This window comes from Rhincodon typus, chromosome 13 (genome assembly GCF_021869965.1).
Source record: "Rhincodon typus isolate 14 chromosome 13, sRhiTyp1.1, whole genome shotgun sequence".
Taxonomy (NCBI): Eukaryota; Metazoa; Chordata; class Chondrichthyes; order Orectolobiformes; family Rhincodontidae; genus Rhincodon; species Rhincodon typus.
In genome coordinates, this window is record NC_063344.1 from 14,290,909 (window position 1) to 14,305,634 (window position 14,726).

Here is a 14,726-nt window from a genome sequence, read left to right on the forward strand (position 1 = left end):
GTGGAGGGAGTAAACATTGAGTCACAGATTTGATGGGTTGGATGGGTTGCCAGTGAAGTGGCTGCTTTGTCTTGGATAGTGTCAAGCTTCTTAAGCATTGCTAGAGCTGCACCCATCCAGATAAGTGTAGAATATTCCATCACTATCTTGACTTTGCTTTATTGGACAGTCTTTGTGGAAATAGGAGGTGAGTTACTTGCTGTAGAATTTCCAACTTGTGACCTGCAGTTGTAGCCACAGTGTTTATATGGCTGCTCCAGTTCAATTAATAATCAATGATAATCCCCAGGATATTGATAGTGGGGTATTCAGGGATGGTAATGCCATTGATTGTCAATGATGATGGTTATAGCCTTTTTTGGTCGTGGCTGGCACTTGTGTGGTGTGAATGTTCTTCCCATTGATCATCAGAATCTGAATGTTGCCTAGGTCTTGAAACTAGTTGACTTCATGTATCCGAATTAGAGCAGAGAGGATACATTCATTACACATATGGTGGATTTATTTACAACCTTCCCATCTGGGTGGGTGGAAATCCCATCCCCTGAAAACTGCCAGCCGTTCAATGAGGACAGAAGTCTCATCCAAAGCCAATTACTGGCCACATGCTTGTTAAATAGCTGTGGGACAAGTAGGCCCTCAACCCTTACTCCTGAGAGAGGGGTCTCTGTAATCCCCATCCATATAAGTGGATAGAATTTCAATCATAGAAAAAGGCCATTCCACCCATCTGGTCCATGCTAATAGTCATGCTCCAGCCTAATAATGATGCTCCACATGAGCCTTCTTCCATGTTATGTAATTTTTGTTTGTCCTTGAAGTTATCCCTCCATTCCTTTCCCCATCCTACATTTATCTAGATTCCTCTTAAACATATCTATGCTGTTTGCCTGAGTAATTTTCCCTTGATAGTGAGTTCCACATTCTCACTAATTTCTGGCTGAGATGTTTTGCCAGTTAGTGGAGCAGTGAGGTGAAGGGGACACTACTACATAGTGCCTTCACATTAAGATGATCAGTTCTGTAAAATCTGCTGCTATCACTCAAGGTTCTGCAAACATCTGACAGAGTGTAACATTTTACAAGAGGTCATCTTGGACTCCTGCTGAAACTGTGTTGTAACTCCAATCTGATTCCTGGACTTTGCAGAAGTATCCTAAAAATTTCTGCAAAACTGTGTGGCATCTTTTCCATGTTATAATAGAACAAATTATTCACATTCTCCCATATTATGAAAGTTGTCATGGACACATTGGCACTGAATGGTCTGGTACATTAGATATAAAGGTTCAAGGAGTACATTTATGACCTTGGATCCAGCTAAGGCTGCCAGTAGTTGGGACGAAGAAATTGGAAATAAGCAAGAGGCCAAATTTGGAGGATTCTGAGTTCTTCGATGTTTGTACAACATTGTGAGGTTACAGTGATAGGGAGGGCTGAGGCAGTTGAGGAATTGGAAAGAGATAGTAAGAACTGCCGATGCTGGAGTCTGAGATAACACAGTGTGGAGCTGGATGAACACAGCAGGCCAGGCAGCATCAGAGGAGCAGGAAAGCTGACGTTTTGGGTCAGGACCCTTCTTCAGAAAAAAATTTGAAAATTTGCAGATGAGAATTTTAAATATGAGGCTGACCTGGGCAAGGAGTATCAAGCACACAGTGGTGTGTGAGCGAGTGTGTTTTGGTTTGTTACCACGTAGGCTTCTAAGTTTTGGATGCGCTTATGTTTATGAATGCGAGGTAGGAAGCGAGAGCATTGGTGTAACTCAATCTAAACCAGTGTCAAAGATTGATGACTGGCTGAATCTTGGGCAGCTGACTGATGAAGGTCTGGAATGATGGGGTGTACGCTGTAAAGAAAGGAAGTAGATTCATTTTTGTCACACATTTCACAACCTTAAGGTGTCCCAAAGCCTTTTGCACCACTTTTGAATTTTTTGAGTTGGCCTCATTGTTGTAATTTGCGATATGTGACGACTAGTTTGCTCAGATCAAGACCCTCAAGTAGTAATATGATACATAACCAGATAATTCGCTTTGAGTGGTTGGTTTAAGGATAAATACTGGCCTGGACACCAGGGAGAACTCTTTTATTCATATCTGAAATAATGCCAAAGGACTCCTTAAGACCATGTAAGAGGGCAGATGGGAACATAGTTTATGATTCTATCTGAAAGATCTGCAACACTTCAGTGTTCCCTCAGTACTGCATTGGAGTCTAGACTGTTTTCTTTGGTATTCAGATTGGGATAGTGCTGATGCAGGTGGAGGGGAGCTACCACTTAAACCTTAATAAAAACTGAAAGATCTGCGGATGCTGTAAATCAGGAACAAAAACAAAGTTGCTGGAGAAGCTCAGCAGGTCTGGCAGCATCTGTGAAGGGAAAAACAGAGTTAACATTTCAGGTCAGGTGACCCTTCCTCAGTACAGACCTGCTGAGCTTCTCCAGCAACTTTGTTTTTGTTTTAGTACCACTTAAACCTTGGCTGGCTGCTAAATGTTCGACTGCTACCTGATACTGTAGGTTGATAATTGAAGGAGGGAAGGAATTTGTCATTGACTTTAGGCTAAAACAAACAATTGAGTTGGGGGAACAGAGTCAAAGGAACCTGACATCAGACAAAGTGTTAAAGGAAGTTTCCAATGGGAAACCACCCTAATCATGCTAGGTGGGAATGCTTAAAATAGCCTTAAAAATTGTGAGTAAGCCATGAAGCAGAGAGATTAATGAGGAACTTAATTGAATGGAAAAGGACACCAGGAATTTCATTGTTGTCCATGTTATTTTAAATTCTCAAACTGCAACAAACACTGGATAACCTCAGATCCTGAGTGATGAAAGTTCATGCAGATTTATTTTGGAATCGACATTACAATTATGCTGTGGCACTTAATGATTCCCAGCTACACTTTATGCATGACTGAAAATGTTGGAAATGTTTGTTCTGGTGCCTGGAACAATGGGAGTACCATAAAACCTGGTCTATAAGACCAGATATAGGGACACATATATCACACATATGGATTTAACACTGGGTGGGAGTTGAAGGAGTTTCACTAAGACAATAAAGTCCGTTGTGTTAGTGTTGCACAGCATTTCATCTATAGGCAAGGATCCAGAATTTCACCACACAACTTTACGTTGACACCTCACTGCAGTTCTCAGGGAGTGCTGCAATGTTGGAGAGTTCCATCTGTTGCTTGAGAATGTCATGGCATGATCTTACTGAAAGCAGTGCATTGTGTAAAAGAGTTGGGAATTCATGTTGCGGACATTGGTGAGGCCACTTTTAGAATACTGCACTCAATTCAGGTCTCTCTGCAATAGGAAAGACATTGTTAAATCTGAAAGTGTTCGGAAAAGATTTACAAGAATGTTACCAAGATTGAAGGGTTTGTGCTATAGGGAGAGGCTGAATAGACTGGGGCTATTTTCCCTGAGGCATGGCAGGCTGAGGGCTGACCTAGTAGCAGTCTATAAAATCATGAAGGGCATGGATAGGGTGATTAGCCAAAGCCTTTTTCCCAAGGTAGGGGAGTCCAAAATGAGAGGGCATAGGTTTAAGCTGAGGGAGGAAATATTTAAAAGGGATCTGAGGGGCAACTTTTTCATGCAGAGTGGTGCACATGTGGATTGTGGGTGTAGGGAATTGCAGTGATCTTCAATACCACCGTACAAACCAAACAGTTTATTTTAAAGCGTGATTTTTTAAAACCTTCCCTGTTGAGAAATGTGAACAATCACTTGGGAATCTTCCTGCTCTAAGTTCCAAAATACCATAGTATAGATTTGGACTCAGTATGAGTGAACAATTAGTTCTACATTGTTTCTGTATTTTTATCTCTATCCTAAAGGTCGAATTTATCTGCTAACATAGTCGTGGACTGGGGTGAGGATGGGTAGGGGTGGTGTGTTGGGGAATGACTGTACAATTCCTGCAGGGATTTCATCAATAACATTTACATCTTCCTTCAGGTATTCTGACAAAAATGTGGCAGAAAACCACCAGTTTTGACCCAGAGTACTGCATGGCAAACGTCAGCTGTCTCATTCATTCACCATTAAAGAGAACGTTTCTAAATGATAAATTCAAATTGAGGGAAAATCTTACTTTCTGAAGGAAGGGAAGTGCCTTTACGTATCCCAGATTGGAGAAGACAGCCTGTCTGTCTGATTGTTCCTTTTATTCCTTACAAATGGCATTTGTTTTAGGAAAAGATATACTCAAAATTATTTATAAGTATTGTACATAAAATATCTATAAGTGGAATGCAAAACATTTCAAATTGGACATTATGGAAAATACATTAAAATATCACTTTTCTTAATTAAACTAAATGTGACATTAACCATATACATTCCATTACAAGCAAACAGTTTGACAGGTTCTGTGAGTTCCCAGCGTCTTAGTGCAATATAACTGAAAGGCCTTAGACTGAGGCCTTTTCCAGTCTGCCCTTGTAGTGGCTGCCCCAAGCATCAGTGTAACCCTAAGCACATAACTCCTGGACCTTGGAGTGTACCAGTCTGCAACACTCGGTCAAACAACAATGTTTCACACTCGGAGTCCAATAGTTTTGGGTATACCAAGTTCACAGTCCTCCAGACATGGCTTGACATTTGGTCCCAGGGAACAGCACGTTGAGCCCAGAATCCTGAATCATGGAGCTGCTCGGGACAAAGCTTGTCAGAAGAGATTACATCTTTGCAACACTGCATCCAGACAGGTGTAGCATTTAGTGTTTCTATCCCATTTCAGATGCAAGTACTTCACAGAATCATAGGGTGATATAGCAGGGAGCATTCGGTCCATTCAGTTTCTCCTTTAGGTAGAGCTAGTTTTTTTTTCAAAGTTCTTTTAAGTGAGGTAGGTGTCACTGGTAACGCCAGCATTTGTTAACCATCCCCAATTACCCTTGAATGAAGTGCCTTGCTGGACTATTTCAGCAGGCAGTTAAGAGTTAAGCACATTGCTGTGGGTCTGGAGTCACATATTGACCAGACCAGTTAAAGATGTCACATTTCCTTCCCAAAAGAGAAGCTGATGTTCTAGTGCTGTTATTGCTGGACTGTTATTCCAGATCTGGGGACCAGGGTTCAAATCATGCCATAGCAGAGATGGAACTTGAATTCAATAAAAAAAAATCTGGAATTCAGCATTAATAATGCCTATGGATCCATTGCTGATTGTCGGGGTAAAAAACCATCTGGTTCACTAATGTCCTTTAGGGAAGGAAACTGTCATCCTTACCTGGTCTGGTCTACATGCGACTACACACCCACAGCAATGTGGTTGATTCTTAACTGTCCGTTGAGCAATTAGGGATGGGCATTAAATGCTGTACTAGTCAGTGACACCCACATCTATGAATGGATAAACAAAATGGGACATAATGAACCAGATGGAGTTTAGAACAATTGTTAGTAGCTTCAGTGCATCATCTCTGAGTCTAGCTATCACTTCTACATTAAACTGAAGTAAATTCCACCAACTGCCATGGAGGGATTTGAACAATGTCCTCAGAGCATTAGTTTGGGCCTCTGGATTACTATGCCATTGACATCACCCCATATCACTATCTCCTTCAATTTATGGCACTCTTATTGCTCTTGCCCCATAGCCCAATGCATTATGTAAAAATGAGTTCTTCCCATATCACAGTGACCACATTTCAGACTGATTTGCATGCTGTCCAGCAATTTGGAACAGCATGAGGCTGTGACAGTGGCAATATAAATGCCGCATCTTTCCTTCTTAACCTCTAACAGAGAGTGGAATTGAGAGATCAGGCCGGCAACAATTTTATCGTTCAATATCTCAATTGGATTTAGAATTTAATTGGTTGGTAATGGGTTTAAGGACAATCCAGACTGGAAGGTCAGACTGAGACACATTAGCAACTCAAAACTTCAGTCAATATTGAATCCTTTCTACAAAAAAATCTTAAAAGCAGGAAACATTGCATTTGTATTACAATTAGACACATTGTGTTGTTGTCCATCATGTTTCTTATGTTTCAACAGTAATTAAAATGAAACATCAGTGACTGAGAAATACTTCGGGACATTCTGAAGGTTGTGAAAGGTGTTATATGAATGCGGCTTGCTGTTGTTATCTTCACAGATGCTGATTGAGCTGTTTTTTTGAAAAAGAAATACAATTGAGATATCTTTAATTTTCAGATTCATCTCATGACCAGGTATTTTAACAGTGTGGATTGAATCAATATTCACATCAATTCTTTTCAATTAACCCAGAATGCAGTTTGAAAAGACTTCATAGTCTGGTTGACCACCGCAGTATTTTCTTCTCAGTCATAAAGATGTACTGCATGGAAACTGACCCTTTGGTCCAACTTGTCCACGCCAACCAGATATCCTAAATTAATCTACTTTCATTTGCCAGCATTTGGCCTATATCCCTCTAAATCCTCCCTGTTCATGTACCTATCCAAATGCCCTTTAAATCTTGTAATTGTACCAGGCTCCACCACTTCCTCTGGTAGTTCGTTCCATACATGCACCACCTTCTGCATGAAAAAGTTGCCCCATAGGTCCCTTTTAAATCTTTCCCCTCTCACCTTAAGTCTATGCCGTCTAGTTCTGGACTCCCCTACTCTGGGGAAAAGACCTTGACTATTCACCCTATCCATGCCCTTCATGATTTTATAAACTTTTATAAGGTCACTCCTCAGCGTCCAACGCTTCAGGGAAAATAGCCCCAGCGTATTTAGTGTCATCTATAGCTCAAACCCTCCCACCCTGGCAACATCCTTGGAAATCTTTTCTGAACTCTTTCAAGTTTCACGAGATCTTTCCTATAGCAGAGACCAGAATTGATTGCAGTATTCCAAAAATGGCCTAACCAATGTGTCCTATATAGTCATCCAAACCAAAACCTTCCGATGTCCATCAGTCCCAAATAATGGAAGTGTCCGATGCTAGCTCAATCCTGAAGCCACATGTGCAGAGTCAAACAAAATGGCCTGGTGATGACCCAAATGATGAACGATTAATTGGCTGTTCATCTTGCCTGGATTGTCAAGTTACCGCAAAAAGATTTGCATTGGCTTTTGAGCTGTTGGCTTTGTGCACTGGACTTGACTTTGCTGCCAATCTAAACTGCACCCAACCCGATTTGTGTTGAGCTATTACGGAAGGGTGTTCCCTCAAACCGATAAATTCTGGTCTAAATTTGGACCAAGGCTCCAGAAGAGAAGTTATTGGCCCCAAACTTGTCCCCACTTGGAATGACCATAGTACATTTTGCAAACAATACCACACTTGTAAAAAAAAAGTACAACCTTCACTCATCCCTTCATACATGCAAATCTTTTCGTAATTCCTCAGGAAACAGGTTGTCAGCAATGAAAGACTTGTCAAACACTCAGTAAAAGATAAACATTTCCACAGAGATAACACATTTTCATTTACACCCCTTAATTCTCTTTCTGCTGTTCATCTGGAATTTTCCAGAGACAAAGACAATCCCAAGAGTGCAATGCACACAGCCCTCTCAGCCCAACCCCCTCAACGAATGCAAGCTGCTTTCAATCAACAGGGGTCTGTTTACGGTCTGCTATCTTAAAGTCATTCTTAATTGGCCAAAGAGGCCCAGCATTCGGCAAGGGTTTGAGATTAAAACTGCAGTTCTCTCAAAGTGAAACTATATGGAATAACTACAGCACTGAAAGAGACCATTTGACCCATTTGGACCATACTGGCATTTATTGATTCACACTGACTTTGTTACACCCAGTGAGGGGGTCCATCAATTTTGCCATCTCAAGGGAAATACTCAGCACATCAACACATCGTGGGGTTCATGGTGGTCCTTTGAAAGGTGCAAAACCACACAATACCCATGTTTCAGTTCAGCGACATTGGAGCAGGGCAAAATGTAAAACAAAAGGTGTTGCAAATACTCAAACAGGTCGGACAGGACATGTAAAGAGAGAACTAGAGTTTCTAGTTGTGACCTTTTATCACAGAAACAGCATGAACCTCTCAAGCCTGCACTACTATTCATTTGATTGTGGCTACTCTGCCTCTTCACTCCATCTGTTCCCCTTTGCTCCATTACACTTTAACGTCCCTATCTACTAAAGAAACCTATCACTGCAGTTTTGAAAGTTTCTGATTTCTTTTCCCCAGCCTAAACAGCTTGCCAATGCCCATTGTGTGAGGAAGTCCTTCACAGCAATAACTTGGCTTTAAATTTAGGATTGTGTTCTCTCGTTCTGGGCTCCACCATCAGAGGAAATAGCATTTGCTGTATCTCTTTAATCACTTTACAAATCTCTGTTAAATCACCTTTTGATCTGCCACACTCAAAGCTAATCTAGGCAAACTGGCCCTCATAATGTAATCCCCCCCCAACCTCCCAGGCAGCATGGTGACACTGCTGCCTCACAGCGCCAGGGACCTAGGTTTGATTCCACCCTTGGGTGACTATCTATGTGGAGTTTGCACATTCTGTCCATGTCTGCGTGGGTTTCCTCTGGTGCTCCGGTTTCCTCCCACAGTCCAAAGATGTGCAGGTTTGGTGGATTGGCCATGCTAAATTGCCCGTAGTGTTCAGGGATGTGTAGATTAGGGGGATGGGTCTGGGTGGGATGCTCTGAGGGCCCGTGTGGATTTGTTGGGCTGAAGGGCCTGTTTCCACATTGTAGGGATTCTATGATCTGATCTAAAACCTTGAGGTGAGTTGTGAGTCCTTAAGCATCTTACCCATTGATGAGGGTCTTCCCAAATACAGCAAACTTTGTTTTAACCGACATCTTGGGAACTGGTAGTCTCGATGAACCAGCACAAAAACATATCTCTGAAACACTGGAAGTTTACTGTATTATCTCGATCTCCGAAAGTAAGTTGAGGGTGCAAGTGAGAAGGCTCTCTGCCTGTAAGATTTATTTAAAGCAAAGTTGCATTGCTTTTAAGTGATAGATGCTGTAAATAAAGTATAACAGTGATGTGTATTCCTCCTGGGCATTACGTTTCTATCATTTAGTGTGTTTTTACATTCATTAAAAACCGAAAGAACTGTGGATGCTGGAAATCAGAAACAAAAACAGAAATTGCTGGAAAAGCTCAGCAGGTCTGGCAGGATCTGTGAAGGAGAAAACAGAGTTAACGTTTCAGTTCTGAGGAAGGGTCACCGGACCCGAAACGTTAACTTTGATTTCTCTTCACAGATGCTGCCAGACCTGCTGAGTTTTTCCAGCAATTTCTGTTTTTGTTTCTGATTTACAGCATCCGCAGTTCTTTTGGTTTTTATCTAGTATTTAACTCACCACATCCCTTCTCGGCAAGTCCAGCTTGAAAACGTTCTGCTCCTCTCTCCTTTACATTGATTATGTGGACCTCTTGATCAACCAGAATGTTTGATCAATTGGTACACTCCTGCTCCCATAGATGCCAGATAATAAAACATTTGCTGTAAATCAAACTGGAAATGAGCTATCCGGAAGTGGCTGGTTACTAGAAATTTCTACCTCAATGGGATTCAAGATCATTCGACAGGAGTGGGGTTTTGGTGGGGAGGAGGAGGGAGAAGTTCCAGTTGAGGTTAAGTTGCTATTTGCTGTCTGTAATGATTTTTTTGTGTGTTTTATGTTGTTCCAGTGAGGACAGCTACAGTGTGACTGATTACGCCATGACAGACCAGCTCCAGGTGGAACCCTGTGACGCTGAAGAACTGAACCTGTCTCCTATAAAGACTGCTTCTGGCATGTTATATTCCCGGCAGAGCTCCATCAACCACCTCTTTCGGCTCACCATGCTCAGTAACCATGCCGGAGAGAAGGTGGTGATGGTGTTTGGAGCAGAGTCACCGTAAGTAAATCCCTTCCGGGTTTTTGTTTGCAAATTTCCCCATCCTGGTTTTCAGGTCCCTTTGTGACCATGCCCACTCCCACCTCCATCAGCTGAATGGCTTTAAGAGGCTTTCCATTAAACCTTGTTGACCGAGCATTTGGTCCTTTTTTTTAATATTATTCATTCACGGGATGTGGGGTTTGCTGACTGGGCGAGCATTTATTGTTAACTGAGTGGTTACCCAGACCATTTCAGAGGGCAGTTGTCAACCTCATTGCTGTGGGTCTGGAATCACATGTAGATCAGACCAGGTAAGGACAACAGATTAACTTCCCTAAAATACACTAATGAACAGATGGGTTTTTATGACAATCAACACAGAGTTGTGAATCGGCTAAATTTCTGCTTAAAGATGTTTTTTTTTAATCAAATTGTCCCAAAGTCCCCAGAAATTAGCCTGGACTTCTGTGTTACTAGACCAGTGTCATTACCACACTCTATTACCTCCCAGAAATAATAATGTCAGAATATTTCCTCAATTGGCTTAGCCTCGATAGTGTTTCGTTGAACACTCTGGGGATGTTTTACTGTGATAAAGATGCTGTTACAATAAAAGTTGCAGTGCAGGACAGCACTGTATAGAGGGACAGAAAATGATACTGCGGATGGGCCCACTCACCCTGTGCAAGTATGTTTCCTTGTCAATGATGGCCACCAATTCTGTCACAGAAATGTGGGGCTGGTTCATTGGAACAAGCTATAAGACAGACTCACAATGCCTCTTCCCAGTGAAGGATAGATGGGGCCTAGATATTTCTGGCTGTAACTGAATAAATTTCCAAGGATCCCTGGCACATTCCTTTAAGACTCAGAACCCTCAGTCAACAGGGTTTCTGCTAGGACCTGATAAGGTCATAATTTTGGAATGGCAACTTCTTTCCGTCTCCTCCAGAACACTCACATAGGAAAGTGGTTAGAAGTCTACCTTTGGTCTTTCCACCTCACTAACCTGGATGCTGTCATAAAATGAAAGAATGGCAGGGTAAAGAAGATACAGATTTACACTAATTGGCAAAATAAACCAATTTGAAGGTGAGGAAACAGTTTCTTTTACAGTGAGGGTCCATCCTCTAGAATGCAATCCCTGAAAGGAGTGATGGAAACAAATCAATTGTCAACATTTCCTGAAAATGAATGATAATTGAAAAGGAGGTATTTACAGCCCAATGATGAAAGAGCAGCAGAGACAGACTGATGGATAGCTCTCTCAAAGAGCCAGAACGGGCCTGATGGGCTGAATAGTCTAGTTATAAAATGATTCTATCCTATAATCCATAGGCCATCTAACAGAGAGGGGATGTACTGTTGAGAGTTATCAGGTACTTCTATAATGCCAAATAGCTCCTCTCAGAGTATGAGCAGAATCAATTTAAGTTCAGCAAAAACGTTGCATTTGGAGGATCAAATCCATTCGGGATGACTTTACTTCCATATTTTGGGGGTTACACAATAAGCTGTCATTTAAAAAAAAATGAGCAAGCCTGTGTGTCTAAAATCCATCATCAAACATCTGTGTCCCCTTATAGAATGAACATTGACAGTTTTTGGGCAGAGGGCAAAGGAATCAGCTGTTACTGAGTTCAACAGTTTGTGAGCAGTGCAGGTACTGTTGCTACAATGTACATATAGGCTAAAGACACCAACAAATCCAGGAGTGGAAGATAAAGGAATCAAAAGCCAGACTGGGCCACACTCTGGGTTAAGTTTACCTGCCAGCAACATGGGATTCCTATTCAGAAGGGGAATAAGTCCAGTGTATGACGTAGCACCTTTGACATGGGACATCATCGCATGATATTTTGCAAGTAACATTCTTAAACCAGACCTGGTACCCAGCCACATAAAGTGATGTTAGGCCGCATGACTAAAGGCTTGGTCAAAGAGGTAGATTTTAAGAGAGGGAGATCGATGGGATGTGTATATAGACAGGACTCCACAGCCTTAGGGGCTCAGGTAGCTGAGGACATGGCCACCACTGGTAGGACAATTAAACTGCGGAATAGCTGAGACCCCAGAATTGGAGGAGCACAAAGGTATCAGAGGGTGATCGGTCTGGAGGAGGTGATAGAGATTAGGAGATCAAGTGTCGCAATGGGTCAGGTGTCCATTGTATCTCTTTCAGAGGACCACATTCCCAATTTCTGAAGAACAGCAGGTGTAGGGGAATATTGCTGCTTCATTGATACATACACTGTCCCAACACAGGCACATCTCTGCAGTTCTGAGGAAGGGTCACTGGACCCAAAACATTAACTCTGATTTCTGTCCTCAGGTGCTGCCGGACCTGCTGAGCTTTTCCAACAATTTCTGTTTTTGTTCCTGATTTCCAGCATCCGCAGTTCTTTTGGTTTTTATACAGGCACAAATCGGGTTGTTCCTTGGGTTGAAAGCTTGCAAACTCCCACCCAACACCATAATTGGAGTTCCATCACCACACTGAGTGCTGATAGGATAAAACAAGGGAGAATGAGAAGAAGCTAGGACAGGAGTCTAGACATTAGGAGAGGCTTGTTGGATTGTAAAGTCTATTTGTTGTAAAATTCTAGACAATGGAAGGTCACCTTCTCAAGAGCAGTTCAGAATAGGCCGCAAATGTTGGCTTTGCCAGCAACACCTATTTCCTGAAAATGAATGATAAACATTAAGTTTTTTTCATTTATTTTACATGGCAATAAATAAGGGGGTTTATGACAATGGAAAGGATCTGGTGATCCTGATCAGCCTTTTGAATTTCCCTGAATTCTTGGCCACATCTTGTATTTTCAATGCCACCTTGATCTCCATTTCATGGCATCTCATGTTCGGAGGACCCTTCTGGCCTGTCTCAGTCTATCTCACAGCCCCGGGTGTAACAGATATGAGCAGTCTGCAAACAAGTTTAGGACTTGGGGTCCCTGCCTGGGATTATCTGTTCTATTGCTTTAGGAGCAGACTCTGAGCAGGAGCATAACAATAATGCTGTCTTCAGCTGCCACAAGGCTGCAATTCTTATCATTTCAACAGCACAGGAAATGAACATTTTGTTGTGGATTTTCCCAGTTTCCTAAGGGCAGCCAATTGCTGGCTTGGACAGTGGACTTCAAAACCCAACAATATCCAACTGTTTGATGCAGAGCAATGGAAATGAAGACTTCCCGTTTAATTTCCTTTCCTAGAGGACAGGGAGACTCATTGACACATAAGAGAAAAACCTTTCGTGTTTAATCAGTTGTTCAAATGGTTCATTTATGAAGCAATGAAGGGTTGAATTCAGACTATGCCCTTAGGGTGAAATTTGGTCTTGTGATATTTGTAATGAAGCTGTGAGCATGTTTGAATGAAGTTCCCCTTTACTGTAATAGCTTTGTTAAACAGGACACAGATCAATTTTCCAAGTCTTTATCGCTCATGTCGAGCAGTACAACTGCAATCCATTCAAAACTGGCTTTCGCTGTAATCTAACTGGTGGCCAATCGAAGAACTATGCTACACTTAGTAAGTGCAAACTTGAAGTTTTCTCATTGAGAAACTGTTAGTTTGAAAGTGCTTAATGTAGTTGTTTTCCAGTAAGAGTGCTCCAAGTATTAACTGATCAGGCCAAAAATAGTTAGCACTCAAAGAGGTCATTATTGGAGGTCCCTCGCAGACAAATATGACTTTCTTCCTCTCCCAGGGTAAGTTCATAGGTGGTTGTACAGACCAATGCAGCTACCACAGGCTCTGTTACACTTAGGGCTGAAGGTGGTCATGGGAAGGGGTGTGTGGGGCATTGGTATGGCAGTGTACTCCTTTCACTGTTTTCACCCAGCTTCTGCTTTTTCCCAACAACAAATCTCGAGGTGTTCACTCGCCCTCCTCCACTTTGGACGGTCTTGGGCCAGTGATTCCCAGGTGTCTGTGGGAATGCCGCACTCCCCCAGTGAGGCCTTGAGGGTATCACTGAAACGTTTCCTCTGTCCACCTGGGGCTCGCCTGCCGTTTCGAAGCTGGAAGTAGAGCACCTGCTTGGGGACTCGGTCATGTGGACAACGTGCCCAGCCCATCGTAGCCTATCAAGGGTGGTCAGTGCCTCGATACTGGGGATTTTGGCCTGGTCAGGAACGTTGGTGTTGGTGCATCTGTCTTCCCAGCGGGTTTGCAAAATCTTGCACAGACAGCGCTGGTGGTACCACTTCAGTGCCTTGAGGTGTCTGCTGTAGTCAGTCCATGATCCAGAGCCATATAGGTGGGCAGGAACCAGAACAGTTCTGGTGTTGGATCCGATATTATCGTCCTCAAACACCCATTTCCTCAGGCGGCCACTGGAGGCGAAGCTGGATCTCTTCATCATTAGCTGCGTTGGACCCCAGGATACTCCCGATGTATCGGAAGTGGCCAACGTTGTGTAAGGCCTCCCGTGGACCTTGTTAATTGGGGGTTTGCTCCGCAATGCCGGGCCAGGTTATTGGAGGATCTTCTTCATCTTGCAGATGTTTGAGGTGAGACCTATGCTCTCATAAGCCTCCATAAAGGTGCTGACAATGGTGTGGAGTTCATCCTCTGAGTTTGCATGCACGCAAGCATCATCCGTGTACTGTGCTCGATGACTGTGGATGGGGTGACATTGGTTTTGGCTTGAAGGCGATGTAGGTTGAAAGGAGGTCCCTCCCTCATACTCTACTTGGCCTCTCTGGCTCATACCCGAAGAGGTGTGAACAGGGGCTCCCCTGAAATTGATCATCAGTGGTGTAGTGGACAGCGAAGGTTACATCAGAGAACAACGGGACATTGATCAGATGGGCCGATGGGCTGAGGAGTGGCAGATGGAGTTTAACTTAGATAAATGTGTGGTGCTGCACTTTGGAAAGACAAATCAGGGCAGGACTTATAC

The 14,726-nt window shown here is 42.7% G+C and overlaps 1 protein-coding gene across 1 annotated transcript in view; it reads left to right on the forward strand.

Moving 5' to 3' along the window:
• The window catches only part of LOC109914594 (rho guanine nucleotide exchange factor 26), a 178,289-nt gene that overhangs the window by 145,117 nt on the left and 18,446 nt on the right, over positions 1-14,726 (forward strand). Inside the window, exon 12 of the mRNA XM_048604693.1 lies at positions 9,626-9,835. Within this exon, the coding sequence (XP_048460650.1) occupies positions 9,626-9,835 (210 nt within the window). The remainder of the gene's footprint in view (positions 1-9,625; positions 9,836-14,726) is intronic.